Source organism: Lissotriton helveticus, chromosome 3_2 (assembly GCF_964261635.1).
Source record: "Lissotriton helveticus chromosome 3_2, aLisHel1.1, whole genome shotgun sequence".
NCBI lineage: Eukaryota > Metazoa > Chordata > Amphibia > Caudata > Salamandridae > Lissotriton > Lissotriton helveticus.
Window position 1 is genome coordinate 153,017,290 of NC_136062.1, and position 21,823 is coordinate 153,039,112.

Below are 21,823 nucleotides of genomic sequence, written 5' to 3' on the forward strand. Positions count from 1 at the left end.
CTCTCAAGTCAGAGAGGTAACTAGGGCACAGGGGAGACCAAGGTTAGGATACAACAGTAGTTGCACCTACTTCCATGCTACACTCATTCCTTATGTAATTTACTTCGCTATATTGTAAAGCGCTCAGATGCCTCTGGGTAAAGTTTGCGCTATATATAACTGCATAAATAAATAAATCTTCATCGGAATCCAAAACTATAATAAGAATGGGTGAAAACCCAGCGGCATCGTTCAGACCATACAGGGCCCTTAAAAGATTTTAAAAAATCGTTAACTAAAGTTTCTGCTCGCAAGTTTCAAGAGAGGCGAAATATTTTAGGTTTTACGTTATTCGTTTGAGCTGCTGTGGGGATAACGTAATGTAGATAGATTTAACTTCTGAGTCCAGGGGAGTTTACGAAGAGCCGTTAAGAAGCCGCGAGAGGTAGAGTCAGCACATCCATCTGCAAGGATGCTGATGAGCGATACCGGCACACATACTTGTTATGCTTCCGGGTGATAACATTCGCTGCGCGTGCGCTCTGGTGAGACGCTAAAGACACCATGCCGCTGGTGGTGCTGTGTGGATTCCCCTGCAGTGGGAAAAGCCGGCGTGTGCGAGAGTTGCAGGAACAGCTTTCTCAAGCGGGGTCACGGAAGGTGCAGGTAGTGGGTGACGAAGCCTTAGGAGTGGACAGAAACGCCGTGTATGCAGGTAACGTGGCTTAGTACTGTAATCGAACACACACTGTAATTCTTTGGGGCAGTCGCTTCAGCTCTCTCCAACCCACAGCGACTGTGACAGTCCATTCTCTGGTTGATTTACGGGCGACAAATGGCGCTTTTAACTTTGCTTAAGTAGAGGCTGCCTTATAGGCTTACAATTCCTGCTGCTTTCTGTGAGTATTCCCTGGCAGTAATGATGAGGTACTGGAATGGTCAAGTGCCGCATATTTTGCATTGGTCGCCCTGCTGGCGTGTCTCTCTGCGCAGCTGCCCTCACCGAGGCATTGCGGGCGAGTCAAGGACCGAGTACCACTGCAAGTTATCATCACAAACGTTCTCTTAAATAAACCGATTTGTGTAAAAAGAAAAACGAAAATTAAATACAGACTGACAAAAACACAACAAAGTGTCTCACTTAACATTCTAATAGCACCGGTCTGGCCCACCCAATGAATCGCACTGTCGATTGACTCTACCCTTAAAGCTTTCTTAGAGTAGTCATTATTTTTGGGGAAACTGAACCATAAAGCAACTAATAAACGTATACACGCCGTTGCAGGAACGAGATACAACTCAAGTCTACACCATAAACAAAATAAGTCAGTTTCAACTGTAATACTGAATATAACTGCCTGATGATAAGGAAGTAGGTGCATTAACAATTGAAATAAACTTTCGTGCTACGTGTCACCCCTTTGTGCCACAAGTAGAGGACATAGGCTGAAGGTGGCGGGTGCGCTGACGGTGTGTTGCTCTACTATAATAACTGCCTGAACCTACACTGTGTCTCCGCCTCATGTTGTAAGACACAACACATAGCTTGGGGAATATACAAAGGGAAGAAACTAGAGCTGGTTTATAAAGAAAGTGAGAATATCCACCTTGGCAAAGGCCCTGTGCTCAAAGGAGGGGACACAACCCTTTCTCCGTCCTCCCCACAACAGTCGGCTGTAAACTGGCCAGCCACTAAATGGGATGCCCGTGCCCTTCCTCCCATCAGGCAGTAATGATCTACAAAAGTGGTCCAACTCACATCGCCTCCCAATAAAGAGAACATAGATAGGGCTGACCTTGTTGCAGGCTTTAAAACTGTACAACACGTAATCCTGGCAACGTTTTTGCCGGACATGTTTAGTGCGTTTAGGCTTTGTTCCATTTTTCTTTCTCCTGCTTTCCTACACTGAATCAGCGCTGCTTCCAAATGTGATTACGTGCTTGGCTAATGTATTGGCAGCAGCAGCCCAACTCGCCCATGCCAAGGGCTGGCCCTGATTGCGGGGCACCCATTGTCTGACATTTTGCCACCCCTCCCCCACCCACCCACCAATTTTAACCGTTTCTCTTTCAGCCTTTTATGAGCTGTGAAAGAGGTACCTATCGTTAGTTAGGAGCAATGCTTTATACAAGTGTATGTCCTTACTCTTTAGAGTACCTATTTGCTTCTAAGAATTGCAGATATTCCCATTAAATGTATTGCAGCTGTGCTTGAGAAGTGCAGGTACTGTCCCTTTCAGTTGGAGAAGTGCAGGTACTCCGTACCGGTGAGCACCTGTCCATTTGAATAACTTTTTAGGAGTAAGGAGTTGCAGCACAGGGTTTGTGCACAATACGACTTCAGGAACCCGTTCATCCGCTGAGCTGCAAATCTAGCTACTTGCAGATAAATAGCCATATATGTGTTAATTAATACCATGATGGGTACATGTTCTGGCAGAATGCTCTTGGTAGTTATTTGTTAAATTAAACTTGGATCATAGTGCTGAAATATTGTTAGATTAATGGACATAAACATGGGTAAAGTATGATTTGCCCAGGGTCAAACAGTTTCTTAAAGCAGGAAACCCGAGACTGCAGCACAATGCTACTTGCTGCAAAGACCACCATATTGCATTTTGTTGAATAAACCATGAGACTAGACTCTTCTCCCTAAGGTACTAATCAGTTTATTTCTATTTTTAACAACACGCTTAGGAGTAATTTTGACATTGATTCTAATTGCTCCCAATCATTTTAAAAAGTGATTATCCAGGAGCATATCATTCGACCAAATGGTAGGCTGGGATTGAAAACTGTGTCTTGATGTTATGTTTCCAACTAATCCAATAGACCACAGCTGGGGTGGCAGTGATTCTATTACAGGACCGGAGGCTTCATATTATGCTTCTCTTTCTTTTAATGCTACACACAGCAGCCAATGAAATCTTTGTATATCAAAAAACAAACTACATTTCCCATGATGCAGAGCACCAACATCACTTCCTGTATTAGTACATAAGACCTAGGCAATTCCGGATATTCTCCTCTTTCTTTGCTGCTCACGCAGCCAGTTAAGTGCCTTTTGATTACTATGATACTGATTAATGACGGCTGTATATGTCATGCTAATTTGCGCATTTGCGTTTGTTTATTCCTTGTGTTTTCACTGGTCTCACCCTTTGCACTGTTATGCTCTGTTTAGGCATTTGTAATTGAGCTGCCGCGTCACCCCGCTGTCATCGGGGGTGTACGCGAGCATTGCGACGAGTCTGTTGGACCCAGGGTGCAATTAGCGCGAACTCGCGCTGAGCTCCTCAGACGCGTCTCCCTCGTTTGACGAGAGGAGCGCGTCTTCGGCATTAGGCGGACGGAGCAGGCTTTTCCCGCACGGCGGGAAGCGGATTGCAGCGTTTGCTGCTGGGGGTATATTTACATTGTTTTTGTGCACTATTCACTGGTACCGACCCGCCGACGGCGGGGAGACAGTTGTTAACGTTTATTGGAGCGCGGAGGCCCCCCTCATTGGCCGGATCCGCTAGGAGCTTTCCAGTTCGTTATTTTCTGTTGGTTTAGTCGGTCGTGCGTAGCCCAATTGGGCTTGTTTTTGGTAGGATTGGGCTACGCACGTCGCTACTGCCTGTTTTTCCTAGGTTTTTTTCCCATTCCACTTCAGATTCTTCCATGAGCTGACTCCTCACGCTTGGCAAGCTGTAAAAAAACGCTGGGCCTGGAGGGAGCATACCTCCTGTGTATTATTTATTGCTCTTTGCTCCATTTTACGCCCTGTGGCATGCAAGAACCTGATTACAGCCTTTGGCTAAGGAGCTAGGTACCTGGTGATTGTGTTGTGCTGTGGGTTGGCTCCCCCTTTTCTCCTCTCAAGATATTTTCCTTACCCTTATGAGTAAGTCCATGTACAAATTTGGAGATACCATGGATGATTGGTTTACCTATGAAGAGGATGAGACCTATGAAGAGGAAGTGGCTGCCCCTTCCATTGAAGATAATATTGTTGAGGCCCTGGACGCCTCGGTCCAGGACTCTGTCAATAAGGCCCTAGAAAAGGCAGTTCCGGGAACTGTTCAACAAGCCTTGGCAACTGCGTTAAAACCGATGACTAAACTGTTGGAGAAATTCGCCAAGCGCCATGGGTTTACTTCCCATACGAAGCTTAAGCAGGACGGTGCGCCTTCTGGTTCGCAATCGGACTCTTGGCCGCATTCATATTCCTTGCCCTCCCTGCCTGTCCCGGACCCCGGTAAGTCCAAGGCTCCGGACACTGACACTGACACTACAATCACTGACTCCCCGGATGAGTCTCCCTCCAGGAAGAAAGCTAAGAAATCTAAGAACGTAGAACCCTCTCCACCTGCGTCCACCCCCTTTACCTTCAACCCGGCAGACATTGGTCACCCCAGGTCATCCGATTGGCTACCTGCACCAGAGGTTGCTGTCTATATCCATGACAATCTCCGAAAGAGCTTTGATAAAGAAGTCAGGAATAGACTCAGGTCTGAGTCCCCTAGACCGGATATTGCTGATAAGGTTGCAGAGACCCCTGACATTGACTCTAGCATGTTGACCTTCCTCAAAATATTCGCAAAGGACCCTAATAAGGGCATCGTCCGTGCATGGAGGGGATGCCAGGACAAGCTCCTGGATGTTGTGGGGCCACTGGCCAAAATTTTGGAGATGGCCTTTGAGGCACAGGAATCCGGGGCGGCAATGGATCCTCATGGTCTGGCTGGTTGGACCCAGAAGGCGGTATGCCTATTGGGCAACGCTAACTGCGCTATTTCGACTGAGCGCCGTAAGTCCCTCCTCATGAGGATGGACTCCAACCTCACCGAACTTGCAGCAACAGAACCAGGGCCCCTTGCAGTCGGCAATTTATTCGGTGAGCGTTTTGTGAAGGATGTGACGAAATACGTAGGTACCTTCACGACTCTCGATAAAGCCCAATCAGGCATAAAGCGAGCCCTTCAGGCTGGTGTTTTTAACAGGGCCGGGGATGCTCGTTTGGCCGCAAGTCTTTTCAAGGCCCCCAGAGAGGCGACTTTGGCCGTGGTAGAGGCGATTGGGATTCCACCCGAGGGGGAACGTTCTACCCTACCAGGCAGCGCTTCAATAAGCGGTGGATCAACAGGGGAGCCTACCGTGGTGGCTTCCAGGCCACAGAATCATCAGGTGAGTGCTCCAGATATTTTCCCACTCCCTCTGGGAGGTCGTATTCTTTACTTCTTCCAAAATTAGGTTCAATTGTCTCAAGATGCTTGGATTTTAGAAACTGTTCAGGGTTTTCATCTAGATTTTTTTCAGGTCCCCGTTCAAGACAGGTTTCCCAGGCAGCTGTCTTTTTCCCAAACAGAGTGCATTTTCATAGATTCCGAAATAGGAGAATTGCTGCAGAAACATGTGATAGCGCGCTGCGACGAGGGCCCTCACGGTTTCTGCAGCAATATTTTTCTGGTTCAGAAGAAAGGTGGTGGTTACACGTTGGTACTCAACTTGAAGGATTTCAATGGTTACATGGTTTACAAACATTTCAAGATGGAAGGTATTCATCTTTTGGCGGATCTTCTGCAACAGGGGGACTGGATGGTCCGTCTGGATCTGAAGGACGCCTATCTGTCTGTGCCGATATTTCCTCCACATCGGAGGTTCTTGCAGTTCCAGTGGTACGAATATTTGGTCCTTCCTTTCGGTCTCTCGTCAGCTCCATGGTGTTTCACCAAGGTGTTGAAGCCTGTAGTATCCTACCTCAGGGAGCAGGGGATTCGCATGATTGTGTATTTAGACGATATAGTGATCATGGCGCAAACGCTGGACATGGCGAGGCAGCACCTGCGCATGACCATTGCTACACTGCAAAACCTTGGATTTGTGGTCAACGAGACCAAATCTGTCCTCTGCCCGACCCAAATGATAGATTTTCTGGACTTTGTGATAGATTTTTGGGCGGCTCAGCTGAGTCTTCCCCCGTCCAAATTGCACGACATACAGAAGGAATTGCGCGCCCTGTTATCCAAACAGACGGTCTCGCTGAGAGGTATTGCCAGGATGGTGGGCCTACTGGCGTCATCCATTGAAGCGATCTTCCCGGGTCCTCTTCATTATCGGGCACTGCAGAGATTGAAGATTCAGCATCTGCAGAAGGGTCTCTCCTACACGGACATGGTTCCTCTGTCCTCAGAGGTCCGTCAGGAGCTTCAGTGGTGGCTAGGCCACTTAGAGGCATGGCACGGTCGAGCCATCTTTGGCTCTATTCCAGAGGTAGTCATCGAGTCCGACGCCAGCCGTTGGGGCTGGGGAGCTCGTTGCGGAAATATTTCCACGGGGGGACGGTGATCTCTGCAGGAGTTAGATCTCCATATAAACTGCTTAGAGCTTCTCGACGGCTCATTCGCGATCAAGATTCTGTCACCCAAGAACGTGTCATGTTGCATCCTTCTGAGGATGGACAACGTCTCGGCAGTACGCTACATCAACAAACTGAGAGGTACAAGAACCTCCATGTTAGTAGAGATAACGAAGCACTTTTGGCACTATTGCCTAAGTCACAAATATCGGTCATAGCAGAGTATATTCCAGTTCAGTCGATCGTGGTGGCGGACTGGCACTCACGTCAACTCAGGGATTACAGCGATTGGCAGCTTCAACCGCAGGTAGTTCAATGGTTACAGGAGATTTGGGAGTCTTGCCAGATCGACCTTTTTGCTTCCAGGTTGAATCTGCAGATGTCTCGGTTCTTCAGTTGGAGACCGGATCCGTTGGCCCTGGCGACGGATGCTTTCACGCAGGACTGGTCTCAGTCCCTGAATTATGCGTTTCCCCAATTCATATTGATTCCTCGAGTGTACTCACGGATAGTGCGTCAGAGGGCGGAGGTGATCTTAGTGACCCCCCTCTGGAAATCGCAACCTTAGTTTCCGAGTCTCCTGGAAGTCAGTTGCGACCTTCCCAGGAGGATCCCGGAATCACCGATGATACTCTAGGGCCCTCATGGAGAGATGCATCCGATGGTAGAGTCGGGACATCTCTCTCTGATGGCCTGGAGACTTTCCGGAAACATTGGCAAATGCCAGAATTTTTGGAGCAGGCTTCAGCCTTTACCGACCAAGCCTGGGCCCCTTCCACCAGGAAGAGATACGCTTCAGCCTGGAAAGGCTGGGTTCGTTGCTGCGTTGAACAACACATGGATCCCGTTGGGGCAGGATTACCCTGCATTGTGAACTTCCTTTCTATGAAAAGTTCGTAAGGTTTAGCATATCGTTCAGTTAATAATTTCCGTTCCGCAATTTCAGTGGGTCACTCTCAAATTGAGGGTAAGCCGATGGGGATGCATCCGCTTGTCTGCAAACTTCTGAAAGGGATCAGGGTAGCAAATCCGCCCAAACCCAAATATACTTCTCTATGGGATGTCTCTCTAGTTCTTTCACTGTTCAATAGCTGGCCTCAAAATGATTTGTTATCCAGGAAACAACTTTCGGCCACGTTGGCTATGCTGTTATATCTTGCAGAATGTCGACGGTCATCGTACGTCAAAGCCTTGGACATTACAGGTAGAGTGTTTACTCCAGAGGGAGTCTCTTTTAACATTACTGCCAGTATTAAGACAATGTCTAGAAGTGTTAACTATCATGCTTTTCCTAGCAATGCAAAACTTTGTGTGGTGCAATGTCTTAAAGTCTACGAGGAGTTTACAAGGTCTTTTCGACCTATTGATGTTACGCAGTTAGTGATTGCTTTACAGAAACCATTCAAACCTGTTACTGCGGCTACTATAGCCAGATGGTTGAAATATGTTATGCAAGAGGCGGGTATTAATACCCAGGTGTTTGGGGCCCATTCTATACGTGGTGCCTTGGCCTCTAAGAGTTTTATGTTAGTATGTACTGTTCAGGACATTATGCATTCAGCGGATTGGTCCTCCGAATCAACATTTAAACAGTCTTATTATAAACCGGTGAGTGATATTTCCTCTGTAGTGTTTCAAGAGCGTTAAACTAGCATAATACGAAGCCTCCGGTCCTGTAATAGAATAAAACATTAGCTAGCTATCGCGCCAAGAATTTTCAATTCTATTAAGGACAGAGAGGCGAGGATTATTACACCCGGTTATATGACATGTATGGTAATATCTTGCCCTCCCATGATTATAGTCTGTCTTTACAGATTTTACGGGCACATTTTTTCTCATTCTTTCAGGTTCTGAAAAGAAGATGGACTGAATATGTTTCCAGTTGAAAGAATTCTTTCCAGTTGGCTGTTCTTCCATGCATGTTGGAGGAGGTTTATGTTGGACTTCAGTTATTTATATACTTATGTTCGAAGCAAAGAAAGAGAAGGATATCCGGTATTGCCTAGGATTTGCATCATGGGAAATGTAGTTTGTTTTTTGATATACAAAGATTTCATTGGCTGCTGTGTGTAGCATTAAAAGAAAGAGAAGCATAATCCTCGCCTCCATGTCCTTAATAGAATTGAAAATTCTTGGCGCGATAGCTAGCTAATTTTTTATTCTGATGGCAAGGGCACTATATTGTGAACTCTGTCCCAGCATTAGAATACTGTGTTTATTTCCAGTACATTCAATTTGCAAAACTGACATTAGATGTCAAGTATCCTAGTTCCATGGCTAAAACATACCCACTGCTCAGATTTTGTGGCACGAAGTGGGTCCTGGGCAGTATTGATGAGAATTTCTGATATTTCCATTGGTGCTTCAAAGCTTAAGACTATTTTGTTGTTCATTTTCTAAATTTGTCTTGCAAAAGTTGCAACAGCGAGCAGACCAGGTTTAATTCAGGAGGTGTAAAATGGAAAATTGGGCATCCTGTTAGGTACTCACTTACCAAATTTAACAGTACTGCTGATAGACTATGAGTGTAGACCTGAAGAACACATATTTTTATTTTAGTTAATGGTTCCTTATTTCTTTACACAGTGTGTTTTTGTAGGATGAAATGTTGCTATGATCTAGTTAAGATCCGTGTGTGTGATCTGCGATTCACAGACATATCTCGGGGATGAGTGCTCACCCACTTATCTTTATACATTTATATTTTTTAATGCCGAGAATATATATTCTCAGCATAAAAAAAAAAAAATGTAGTGGCCAGCAGCCAAGGACGATGGCTGCGGCGTGACGGAGCTCTCTCTCACCGATCGCCAAAATATCGTAAATCAGCCTGAAACCCAGAATTCTTGCAGGGTGAGCGTCTCCCCTCCGACCTGGTGCCCCCCCTGGGGTAATTACATTGAGATCCCTGCGGCCGCGGCGCCACCCCCCCCCCCCAGGCGAAACCCCGATGGGCACAACGGCATGGCAATGGCGGCGCAGCTGTCCTGAAACAGATCGACGCTCCGCTTTGTGCTTGCGGCGGCCGCCCCCCCGCCCCCCCGCCCCCCCATCACCTCCCCTCTCTGCCTGAGGGCTGCTGACGGTCCCGATTTGATCCGCGCTGCGTCGCGGCGGCTGGCGCTTCAAGGTATAGGGGGCTGGTCTCCTCTGCCCGGAGCCCTCATAGGGAGCCTGGTGTTGGACTGGGGGCAGACAACAACTCGAGGCCCCGGCTTGAGGGCCCCACTACAATAGACGGCCGAAATCGAAACTGTGGCCAAACGAGGGGGAGCCTTGTGGGATTCTGGCCCCCCTCGGCTGGTGTGGATCTGCCTGAAGGACTCCCCAGAGGCAGGACTAGTGCCCGGACCGGCTGCTTCTGCTCCCCAGGACTTGAGGATCGCCACGGGACAGCGGCGCCTGCGGCCCGGTCCCTCCCCCCCCGGGCCTGACCGGCCGGCAGCTCATGTGAGGTGGGGCGCTCCGCCCACCCCCCTGAAGGTACTCTCCCGAAAGTAAAAATACTAGGTGCCAGTGACCTGATGTGGCCTCAATAACGAGCTCCGTGAGCACAAGAGCGGCATTGGTGGACGTAAGGAGGTCGTGGATGTGTGTCACACCCTCGCCCCACCCCCTGTGGGTCCCTCAGTGACAGAGGACGTGCCGGCCCACCTAGATGCCTCAGTGTCTGCAGTGGGTGCGCATTCGTAGACTCTGACCTATTCTGTGGGCTTAGGAGGGATTTAGTTGGCGCGGTGGTGAAGCCATGGCCTGGACTGCGTGGACTTACTACAGTTTGCGTGAGTTGGTGTGAGGGGGGTCTAACAAAATCAGCGCCGCACTTTGACCTTTGTCCATGAGAGATCGCAATTGCTCTGTAGTGGCCAGGAGGGCAGTTTCCGTGCTATGGCCCGGTCTGAACCCATTCTGGGAGGGATCTAAAATGTTGTTATTATTCACGAACGGAGTTAGTACGTTGTTAACATGAGCTTCAGCGATTTTTGCCACCCAAGGCAGGAGGGATATTGGTCGGAAATTCTCTGGTTTATTGGGGTCTGCGTTGGGTTTTTTCAGAATGGGAGACACCCAGGCATGCTTCCAGGGGGCCGGGACAGTCCCGGATAAGAAGGAGCTGTTGATTAATGCCCAGAAGCAACTGTCCAAATTTGCGTGGACTAAAGGGGGTGAAAAAGGTGACTCACCGAAGGCAGATAAGGGTGGCCCGGCGGCATCGCCGCCCTCGGAATCTGAACCGACGTTCCATGACGTTCTGGCGGCTATAGGGGGAATGCGCACATCGATGGACTCCGTCACAGTGGAGGTCTCCTTGCTCAGAGCGGACTTTAAGCAGATGAATGAGAAGGTGAAGGAGCTCAAAATAGCGACGACTGGGCTGAGGGACGATACCTTCGAGCTGCAACATAAAATGGAGGACATGGAAAAAACGCAGCTTCGCATGGCACAGCAGCTGGATGATTATGAATGAAGGGCCCGCCGCAATAATATACGTATCCTTGGTATTCCCGAAAAAACAGAGGGGCCGGCTGCGGACCTCTATGTGGAGGACCTAATCACGAAGCACCTGAAACCTAAAGCGCTGTCAGCGTACTTCTCAATAGAACGGGCCCATAGGGTGCTGGGCGGAAGGCCCAGACCTGGCGCCCCACCACGACCCTTAATTGCCAAGGTCTTCAACTTTCGGAACAGGGACAGCATCCTACAAGTCTCGAGATCTGGCCCTCTGCTCAAACTGGACAACTATGAAGTGTCCTTTTTCCCGATTTTACAGCCAGGGTCCAGGCACAGGGCAGGAGTTTTCAGGCGGTTAAGCAGGATTTACGCAGAAGACATTAAATACGCAATGCTTTTTCCGGCGAAATTAAGAGTGGAATGGGACGGTAAACCGTGGTTTTTTGACTCTCCGGATGCAGCCTGGGAGTGGATGGAGGGCTGGACGAAGGTCAAAGGTAGAAATGGCAGTCGGCGGGACAGACTGGAGCACCGCAATGACCGTGGAGCTGAGGGGGCAGAGCTGGAGGCCGCAGCTGAATCGAGCAGTCTCCATGTGCAGGACTAAAGTGGACTTTAACTATTGATGGACCCGGCATCGGAGATGTACGCAAGTACTGAGCGGGGGATGGGTGGAGGGACACCGCTGACTGCTCCGGACCTTAATAATGGCTGCAGTGGGCTTTCCATAACTCTGGGTAAATACTGTGTTTTATCTGTTAGTTATTCAGATGTGTTATAATGTTTTGAATGGTGCTATTGCAGAATTAAGGCTGTACCTAATTGTAGACATTTCAGATTGCCATCGGATGGAGGGCTCATTTGCCCTCTGCATCTTTAGCATGGTTTGGGAGGGTATAGGCACTCTGCCACGTTGGGGGGTGGGTAGTTCTACATCCACAGGCAGGGGAGCAGGGTGGGGGGAGGAGGGGAGCAAGGGAGGTGGTCCATGGGGTTGATTCTGAAACTGTAAAGACTATGGAAATGTTAGCGATAAAATGTGCAGGATTGTTGGACTCTGTTTTATGTTTTGGTTCTGGGCTATATCTCACTGCTATGATGGTTGAAGTGCATGCTGCAGAGACTGGTGGGCATTGTTGTCTTAATTCTGATGGAAGAAGGAAGTGCAATGTGCAATGCTGTAGATATGAGCGCCCCCCTGTTGACCCCAGCAACCCCTCTGACTTTCATGACCTGGAACGTACATGGGCTAGGGGCTAAAATTAAAAGAGGACTGGTGTTGCAGTATATACGGCGCCAGCAGTGGCAGAAGTGTGGCTCAGTGGTTAGAGGCGGCAGACCCGGAAGCTGAGATCAGCCGTGGACCAGGGTTCGATTCCCCGCCTCGGCGGGTCTCGGGCTCAAAAATTCCACGGACTCGACAATTCTCGCTCCGGTGCCTACTCGACTCACGGGGTCACACTCTGCGACTCTGGGCAATAGCTTGCTTAATCTCCACTACGGCCCCTCGCGGCGGGATGCCTGGCTTTCACCTTGTGAATACCCTGCCGGGGTATCTCTCACAGGGGAATACCAGGACGGGTTCCCTAAGCAAGCGCCTTGAGACCCCTGGGTGAAACGTGCGCTATATAAATCGAAATACATTTACATTTACATTACTTCAGGAAACCCATCTGGTGGGCTCGGCCTGTAAGGCTATGGACCGTTGGGGCTATCCCATGGCGGTGCATTCTGAATTCTCTACGGGCTCCAGGGGTGTTGGCATTTTGGTTCGCAAACGATTCCCACTAATTGTTCAGCAGGTCTGGAGGGACTCACAGGGTCAATTTGCGGCTATCTCCTGTCAGTGGGAGGGGAGGAAGTTCAACGTAGTGTCATTGTACATCCCACCGGCCTTCATTCTAATGCGCATCCCGCTCTTAGCGCATTTTTATTGAGTCTACCGGAGGGGGAGCTCATTATAGGAGGCGATTTCAATGCAGTGTTAGATGCTTCGCTGGACCGTTATCCATGCAGGACGCTGGGGACTGGGAAGTCCCGGCTGACTAGATTTCTGGAGGCACTGGGTCTTACGGATGGGTGGAGATACAAACATCCTGGTGAACGGGGGTACACCTTACACTCGGGGGTACACAATAGCCTCTCCCACATTGACTGTTTTTTCCTCTCCGCGGAGAGTCTTCCGCATTTGTCGGAGACAGAGATAAAATCACGGGGCATCTCCGATCACTCACCGGTTACCTTGACATATGCCTCCCACGTTAAGGTCCGGAAACGGATTTTCCCGATCTCCCCAGGCTATTTACAGGTTCCCAAGATCCAAAAGGAGCTTATAGCAGTTACAAAACACTATTTTCAAGAGAATGCGAACTCTGTACGCCCACCGGGTGTTCTGTGGGAGGCCTCCAAGACCGTGCTGAGGGGGCAAGTCTTAGCATCAATAACGGGTCACAGGCGTGCCACCAGGGGTGACCAGGACACGATGGAGGCCGACCTGACCGTGTTGCAATCACGTCACAAAGCTGACCCCACGGAGGAGACACCGCATCAGCCTCGTCTCAAACAAAGTGAACTTAATGAACTCCAACGGGAACAAGTTAGGCTGAGAATACAACACACGCACCACACAATTTATGAAATAGGGGATAAGGCAGGGAAACTCCTGGCATGGCTGGGTCAGAAAGAGAGGGCACAGAGAACGATAGCGCAACTCCGCAACTCAGCGGATATGTTGGTTATTGCCCCAGGGGACATTGTCGACACCTTGGCTGACTATTTTGAACTAGTCTATACCTCCGAATCGCATATTACGACGGAGGAGGCACAAACTTATAATAAGGACAGACGAATGCCGTCCCTCTCAGAGGACTAGGCCTTGCTTTTAGAATCCAACTTTACGAAAGATGAAGTCCTTGCAGCGGTTCAGTCCCTACAATCGGGTAAAGCCATGGTGCCCAATGGGATCCCTATTGAGCTATATAAGTGTGTAACTGAGCTCACAGTTCCCCACCTTTTGGCGATGTTTTTAGATAGCTTAAGTAAGGGGGAGCTGCAACAGGAACAGCGAATAGCTACAATCGTTGCAATCCTGAAACCTGGCAAATCCCCGGACGCATGTACATCATATCGTCTGATCTCATTGCTCAATGTGGAAGCCAAGATTTTGGCCAAAATGATAGCCAACCGATTAACCCCACATCTGGAAACTCTGATCCACCCAGATGAGTCCGGATTTATGCCGAACAGATTGCCCTTTAATAATCACTGAAGAACCTTTTAAGTATTTAGGGATCTGGGTGACACCGCATCGGGAGGAATTTTTTCACCGTAATTTGGAGCCCCCTCTTGAGCACTTACGTACGGATGTGGAACATTGGTACTCCTTACCTTTGACCCTCCTGGGGAAAGCGGCCTTATATAAAATGAAGACACTGCCTCGGCTGCTTTATATCCTTGAGAATACCCCGTACTCCGTCTCTCCTAAATATTTCAGATCCATAGACGCACTGGTCTCGGGTCTCCTTTGGGGGAGCAAACCGGCACGCATTTCACGACACAAATTAATCAGGAGCTGGTATGACAGTGGAATCGCTCTCCCTGATATCCAACTGTATTACTGGGCGGCTCAGCTGAAGATCATCAACTATTGGCTGCATGCCCCCCAGACTGAGCCAGCATTCAAAGCTGATAGATACGACCTGGGTGGCGACGATGTACTGGCTGCACTTTATGATAAGCGATGCGCATCTGCATTGCGGGGTCCTACGTCTCATACGGTTCAATTATGGTATCAGGCGCAGGCCCACCTTAAATGTAAAGATGTTCTCACGCAAATGACGCCACTCTGGTCGTCGCGCAAACTGGGCCGCCTATGCAACAGTAAAGGTCACCGGGCATGGGATTTGATTGGTATCTCCATGGTAGGAGACCTTTGGAAGCAGGGAGCCATTTTAACATTTGAGCAACTCACTGAGCAATATGATTTGGCACCCACGGAAAAATGTAGATATTTGCAAATTCATCATGCCCTGAGATCCCTAATCCGCCCTGGCGATGAGGTTCCTGAATCTACCCCATTAGAAAATAGACTCCTCACGGAGCACATGCCCAAAAAAGTGACCTCATTTGTTTACCGTAAACTCGTTAATAACCTACAAGACCCAACTTTGAAATTAAGAGACAAGTGGACTCGGGAGGTGGGGGAGTTTGAGTCTGATTGGCAGGCTGCGCTTTCTTCCGCCCGAGAAGTTGCTATACCGTCCAGACTTCGATTAATCCTACTAAAATTATTACACCGGGTATATCACACTAGGGTCACCCTGCATGCGATTGGGAGAGCCGCGCATAAATATTGTTTGCGGGGATGCGGGGAAGAGGGGACGTTTCTCCACATGATTTGGGAATGCCCTCTAATTGCTGATTACTGGACAAAGGTGATGAGGACTATGTCACAGGTGGTTAAAGACTCCATAATTCCTGACCCGCGGGGCTGCCTATTGAATATCTGGGAACCCAATGACCTTTCACACTCTGCACAGGACTGGATGACATTAGGTATAATGTATGCAAAAAGAAACATAGCTAGATTTTGGGGGTCCCCGGCTGCACCGGCAGTCAAGGAGTGGTGCTCGGACCTGGACTTTGCAATGCTGGCTGAGCGAACAGTGTATTTGAATCGAAAATGTCCACGAAAATGGGTTAGGCTCTGGGGTGCATGGAATGAATATAGGGGGCATTCGTGTGACCCTCCGACGCTAGATAGCGAAAGTGATTCTGAGTAGGGGGAGGGAAGAAACAGGGGGGCGAGAAGGGGTTTCGTATTTGACGCAAATGTACTACTTCTTATCGTATCTATGTAGGTAGATCCTATATACACTGTACTCTATGTATGCACAATGTGAAAATCTTTTTCTTTATGAGCCCATGGTTGTTTTGAAAAGCAATACAATTGTTTAAAAAAAATATATATATAAATGTATAAAGTTAAGTGAGTGAGCACTCATCCCTGAGATATGTCTGTGTGACATATAGAGGCAAACGAGGATGACGTGTTTCGACTCCAAGGTGTCTTGAACACATGACCACAGTTTGCATTTCGTCAACATAAATACTTTGTCATTCGACGCATCAGTTCTTAAAAATAAAAAAAATACTTTTTGTTCTATTTCCTGGCATGTGTTCCATCAAGTGAAACAGTGCAATACATATACATTTTTCCTGTGGGCAAAAATAATAATGAACTGTGGAACACAAAATATCATTACATAAAATGAAAGGTACCTGAGCAAGTTTATGATTCACAACCATGTTTTATCTTCAGTAGTTACATCGTATTTCATGGAACTACATTACCCATGAATACCCTTGTGGGCTCACATGGATCATCCTTTGACGTTTGAGAAAACCTCATTGCCGACCTCTTACATATTATCTATCCTGAGTAGCCGTGTGTGTCTGACCCCTCACCTGCTCGGGTAAGGGTCCCCTTAGCAAACAGATGGAAAACTGGAGGAGGGCGGGGGGAGGAGGGAGGGAGCATGACACATGTGGTGCTATTAAGGTGAGAGTACCTGCTAGACATCGGTCTATAATGTGGTACTGGCGATCTGGCTACAGTAGCCTAACTTGATTGCTTTGCAGGTACTGTCCCAAGTGGTAAAGATAACTTAGCTTAATGTGGTGTCAGCCACAGTAACAAGGTTAAAATGTTTATTCAAAAACATCATCTTAACACGTCTAGAGATCCAAATGAAGAGGTTCCACAGTGGTGTCACTCCTTCGTGCCAGTTAACTCCCTGTCTGTAATATCAGCCAATCCACATGGGCATAGGTCCCGAGAGATTCTGAAAAAAGAAGATAAGAGGTATTATAAAGTAGGTATCATAATTTTGTTGACAAAATGTCAGAGGAATATGCTATTATTGTTTATCCATGCTAGGCAAGGAGGGAAACATTGGTACCATTATGTTCAAATGTCATGTTGGACACATTTTACGCTCAGTATCGGGACCGTACAGTCCAATTAATTCCATAGACCAAAGCAATTAAAGAACTAAAAAGAATTAGACAAAGAAAAACGCTACAAGAAATGAGTGTATATACTAATTGAACAAAAAAATCTGTGAGGTGGGGTGTGCGGCGTCATGAATTCCCTATAGATGCGAGTGTAATTCCTCATTGTTATTCATTCCACGGAACCAGCTTGTACAATGAATCATGATTCAAGTCTATGTAAGGCAGTTAATCTATTCCCTCCTTTTGGGTGTTTGGGTACTGTGTCGATGCCAACAAATGTGGCTTTTGTCCAGTCACTCTAGTGTTTCTCATTGAAATGGTTGGCTGTGCTGTATGTCAAATCTCTGTTTATCGTCCTTCAATGTTCAAGGATACTCTTCTGTACAGGGAAAGTGGTAGATCCAATATACCAAATCCTGCATGGACATGTGATAACAGGCAACGAAGTCTGTCTTGCAGGTTATGAATTTGGGTATCTGCCAGATTTAATTAATCTCCCGAAGGTGATTCTTGGGTATTATTGTGTGTCGACAAGCTTTACAGTTCCCACAGAGTTTGAAACCTTTCACCTGTTTTAGACAGTTAGATTTGTTTTGGTTTGAGATAACTACATACCTTCATATCTTTTAGAGAAAGATTGCGTTGATATGTGATATTTGGTTTTTGTACCCACTTTGTCCCTCAAGATATTATCTTGAGTCAAAATACCTCAATTGGTTTTTTTTAGGATTCCTCTTAGCTTTCCAGCCTGATTAGTATATTTTGTTATGAAGCAGATTGGTTCAATAGGTTCTTGAGGTTTGGCTTCCGGGGGACAGAAGACGGCCTTTGCCCTAGAAGTACTGTCTGCGCTCCAGCTGGCTGTTTTCAACTTTTTCCAAGGGTAGTCCCACGCTAGGAACCTCTTAGTTATTAGTGTCTTGGTTTCATGGTAACTAGCCTCAGAGTTTCAGTTCCTTTTCACTCTGAGGAATTAGCTGAATGTATACCCCAGTGAAAATTGGGGGTATGGCAGTTATCGAGTTCCTGCAGTGAATCTTCAGAATAATTCGGTTTGAAGAACCCATCAACTACTTTTAATTTAGTGTCTAGGAATTCAATGGCTTGTTGGCTCTACTATACAGTGAATCTAAAGTTAACATCATTACAGTTCAACATAGAAACAAAACGTTCAGATTGATCTCATTACCGTCTCATACAAAGTTGTCATCTATATATCTCAGCCAAATGCTAATAATCTCTGTCCATCTTGCAAGGTCCCTGCTCCAGAGCACCTACTCCTCCCACCTACAGATTGGTGTAGCTGGGGGCGCAGCAGGTGTCCTTCGCAGTACCCTGTATTTCTTTATACAATCATTTTTCAAAGAGGAAAACATTCTCTTTTAAGCATGTTTCAATCATCAACAACGTGTGAGTATGTTCCAATATATTGATATTTCTCGTGCGTAAATATTTTTTGCATGCTCTTAGTCCATCATGATATTTTATGCTAGTTAGAAGCTCTCTACATCCAGGTATACTAACCAACATTCCTTTCCCCAGGAAAGGTCTCCAATTTTCTGTACAAAATCTTTAGTGTCCTTGACATAAGAGTTAAAATTTTGAGCATACGGAAATAGAAAGTGATCAATGAAGATCGAGGTGTTTTCAAAAATACTATTCTTTGAAGAGACAATCGGTCGCCCCCGTGGATTGGTCATGTTTTTATGTACCTTAGGAAGTTGGTATAGGGTGGGGATGATGGGGGTAGTGTTTTGGTTAAGAAATGGAGTTCATCCCAGTTTAGTAGTTGATTATCATACCAACCCTGTAGAGACTCGTGGTTTTCTTTTTGTAGAGTCATGACAGAATCCATCTTCATCCTCGCATAACATGTGGTGTTGTACAGCTGGCTCTGGGCTTCTTTTACATATTCACCCACCCTATTCATGAGGAATATGTAACCTCCATTTTCGGAGGATTTAATCATTATCATAGGATCTTTCTGTAATGTCTTAATGGCTTCCCACTGATAAATAGATATATGTTCATATAGATTGATATAGAAAAAAAACAAAGGTTACAGGGACGATATAGTTAAGCTCCAGTTTCACTCATACAAAACCTGTGAAATTCAGCAGTTATAGTTGGCTGAGCTAACTATAACTCACGCCCCCATAATGTATTGCTTATGACCTCGCATATTACATCACTCATGACATGGTCAGTGACTTTGTGCGCCCCCCTCTCCTTTATTTGTACACTGCCCACAGGACCTGTCCACCTGGGGGCCAATTAATAATGGAGGTCGGGATCCCGCGCTTTGCTTTTGATTTCTTTTTTTTCAGTGGGATTTGCGGATCCATCCCGACTTCCGCTGAATTTTCTTTAAAAAAAAAGTCTTTGCCCTTGTGGGGTCCCTGTGGCACCCCCCCCCACCCCCCCAACCGCCTCCAGAGTTCAGGGTGTTTCTACATGCCCCATTTGTAGGTCTCGCCTAGCGTTGCAGCGTGCGTTGCAGCGTGCAAGCGCTGCTCGCGTAGTGAGATTTATTGGGGTAAATTATTTTGTGTAGAGATACTTCTGTCACCGCCCATGCTTTCAATTGGACAATGTTGATATTTATGTAAAAATGTTGTTTGTGATTGGTGTTTAGTGGGGTTTTGGTTACTCCCTATATTTTTTTTGACACGCCCATGGGACAGCGAGTTTACGGCGTGTCTTGCTCACACTGCCTGCACGCGCCAGTACACTCTGTGATTGGTTGGCAACTTGCATATAAGCAGTGTGACTGGTGGACCTTGCCAACCAATCCCAGAGCGTACTGGCGCGTGCAAGCAGCGTCAGCAGGACACACTGTAGACTCGCTGTCCCAAGGGCAGCAACGGCGCCTATTCCTTTTTGGTCTCGTGGCTCCCTTTCCCCCGCCCCTCTTGAGAAACAGATGCTACACGCGTCTTCTGTTTCCCTCCGCAAAAAAAATTAAAGATTGTTGCACGCTAGTGCTCTTTAAAGGGAAAGTATACCTTTCATCCATGCTCTAAGCACTTCCTGGTAGCACAACAATCAATCTCAAGGCAGAACATAGGCTGAGTAGGCGGGACTTCTGTCAAGTATGGTGACCAATGAATGTAGAATTGTAGGCATGTCAGCCAATCTTAGCCCGCAATACAAATGTAGAATTTTTCGATTGCCTGTGGAGCCTGCACATGCTTTTCCCAAGTCGTCCTTCTGCACTCGGTGGGTGCCGCCCAGTTTGGACCGTGCATCGTGCTGGACTTGATTGGACGTCCAATCGGGGTGAGTAACCGTAAGTTATTCACAGACTGCTGCCATGTGCCGTTCTGGGTGGTAGAGAGAAAGGAAGCGCAGACTAGTGTCCTAGGTTGTGAGAGTGAGTTGAATGTTAGCGATGCAATACCTGTTTACATTAGAGGTGGGCGGTGCAACAAGTTCACAAGGAGAGACGAGCCTTGTTTTTCTTGAAAGTGAAAGTGTTTCTCTTTCTGAAGGCACGGCATACGCTTTACAGACTGTTACGCACACAATAAACATGGGCGCCGCTTACCGCTGGATTACAAGTCTCACTAGACATGCACTCACTGGTGCATATACATTGTCCACTCTTGTAAGGTGGAAACAGAATATGCACAGGCTAAAATGCTAAGTCGCCACCGCTCTATAAACAATAAGCTATCTAAATTAATAAACACATACCTGCCAATTTGAAGAACAATCTCACATAATCATCATAAGTGCAATGCAATGCAATAGGTTTTGCATTTACAAAACTTTTGACTATTTGCATTTTGAATTTCATTGCCTTTTATTTAAGTTGAATACAAAAGAAAAACAATATAAAAACAATGTCATTTACAATGTTAATAGCTCATAATAATGTCATTGCGAGACCTACTGCATTTTAATGTGTTTTTTCCTGTGACTCGGTTCAACCGAGTCACAAGATGGCTGCCAACACTTCCTGGTTTGAAGTGTTGTCAGCCAATCAGATCTCATCAGCACGAGATCGAGAGAGGTCGGGGTTCCACAGCGTCCCTAAATATACAACTTAAAATGTCTTTAAATCACTTCGAAACTACTGAACGCATTTACACCAAATCACAAAAATGCACTTCCTTGGACCAATATCTAATCTACCTTCCTGCCAGATTTGGTGTAAATCCATTCAGCAGAAGCCTTTTACCAATCCAGAGCCGTAATACTGTGCCTGGAGTGGTAAAAAGCTTTTGTCATTTTACTGCTCAGCATGGACGGTACTTTGCTAATCCTATGCTAAAAGACTTTGTTGTATAAATGACAAAAGGCTATTTCCCTATTTAGTTCGGTATGGATGGCACTGTGCTAATCCTATGCTTAAAAACATTTCTAGAGAAAAAGATATTTGAGGTGAGCAAATTCAAAAGAATGTCACTGGTGTTGCAGCGTCCTCTATGTAGGAGCTGCTCGCCACCTAAATTTGGGAACTACCCAGAGTTCTCTGCGTCCTATTTTGCATAATTTCAGGATTACTCTAATCCTGAAATGGTATTGTTTTGAGATGTGCATATATATTTATATAATCACAAAAATCAGTTTATGAGGGATATGCAAATGTTCAATTTTGGGGACTGGAGAGACTGATCTTTATGAAAACATATATACTGTAAAATGTATCGCCAGAAGTCAAGGGTATGAAAGGTTTGTGATGAATGATATCAATTCCTGTGAGTTAACTAATCATTTATTTGGCTAATGAATGTCTAATCTGGCTTTTATTAGGACTAGTGCTCTAGCTAAATCACTTCCCAAGCAGTCACTGGCAGACTCGCTACCACTGCAAAACAGAGGTACTCGGTGTTTGTGCATTGACTTTACCCAGAGCACATAGCACTCATTGTCATAGTATTGTCCCAGCTCCCAGTGGCACCAAATTGTGTACACTTCCTTGACGTTCTCTACATACTGTAGTTACTACTGGTGCGCTGCACTTTTGCTCGCAGTCGGCACATCCTAGTTGCTACTAACGCCAGCGTTTTGTGGCACATTCTCTGAATT

General features: G+C 46.8%; 1 protein-coding gene and 1 long non-coding RNA gene across 2 annotated transcripts in view; one reads left to right on the forward strand and one right to left on the reverse strand.

Annotated features, from left to right (window-relative positions):
• The first annotated feature begins 430 nt into the window (after positions 1–430).
• KTI12 (KTI12 chromatin associated homolog) overlaps positions 431–21,823 on the forward strand; it is a 568,623-nt gene continuing 547,230 nt past the window's right edge. The window contains exon 1 of the mRNA XM_078684944.1: positions 431–694. Within this exon, the coding sequence (XP_078541070.1) occupies positions 544–694 (151 nt within the window). The 5' untranslated portion in view covers positions 431–543. The remainder of the gene's footprint in view (positions 695–21,823) is intronic.
• The window catches only part of LOC144826521 (uncharacterized), an 87,838-nt gene continuing 82,182 nt past the window's right edge, over positions 16,168–21,823 (reverse strand). The window contains exon 3 of the long non-coding RNA XR_013609836.1: positions 16,168–16,617. This is a non-coding gene — a long non-coding RNA (uncharacterized LOC144826521). The remainder of the gene's footprint in view (positions 16,618–21,823) is intronic.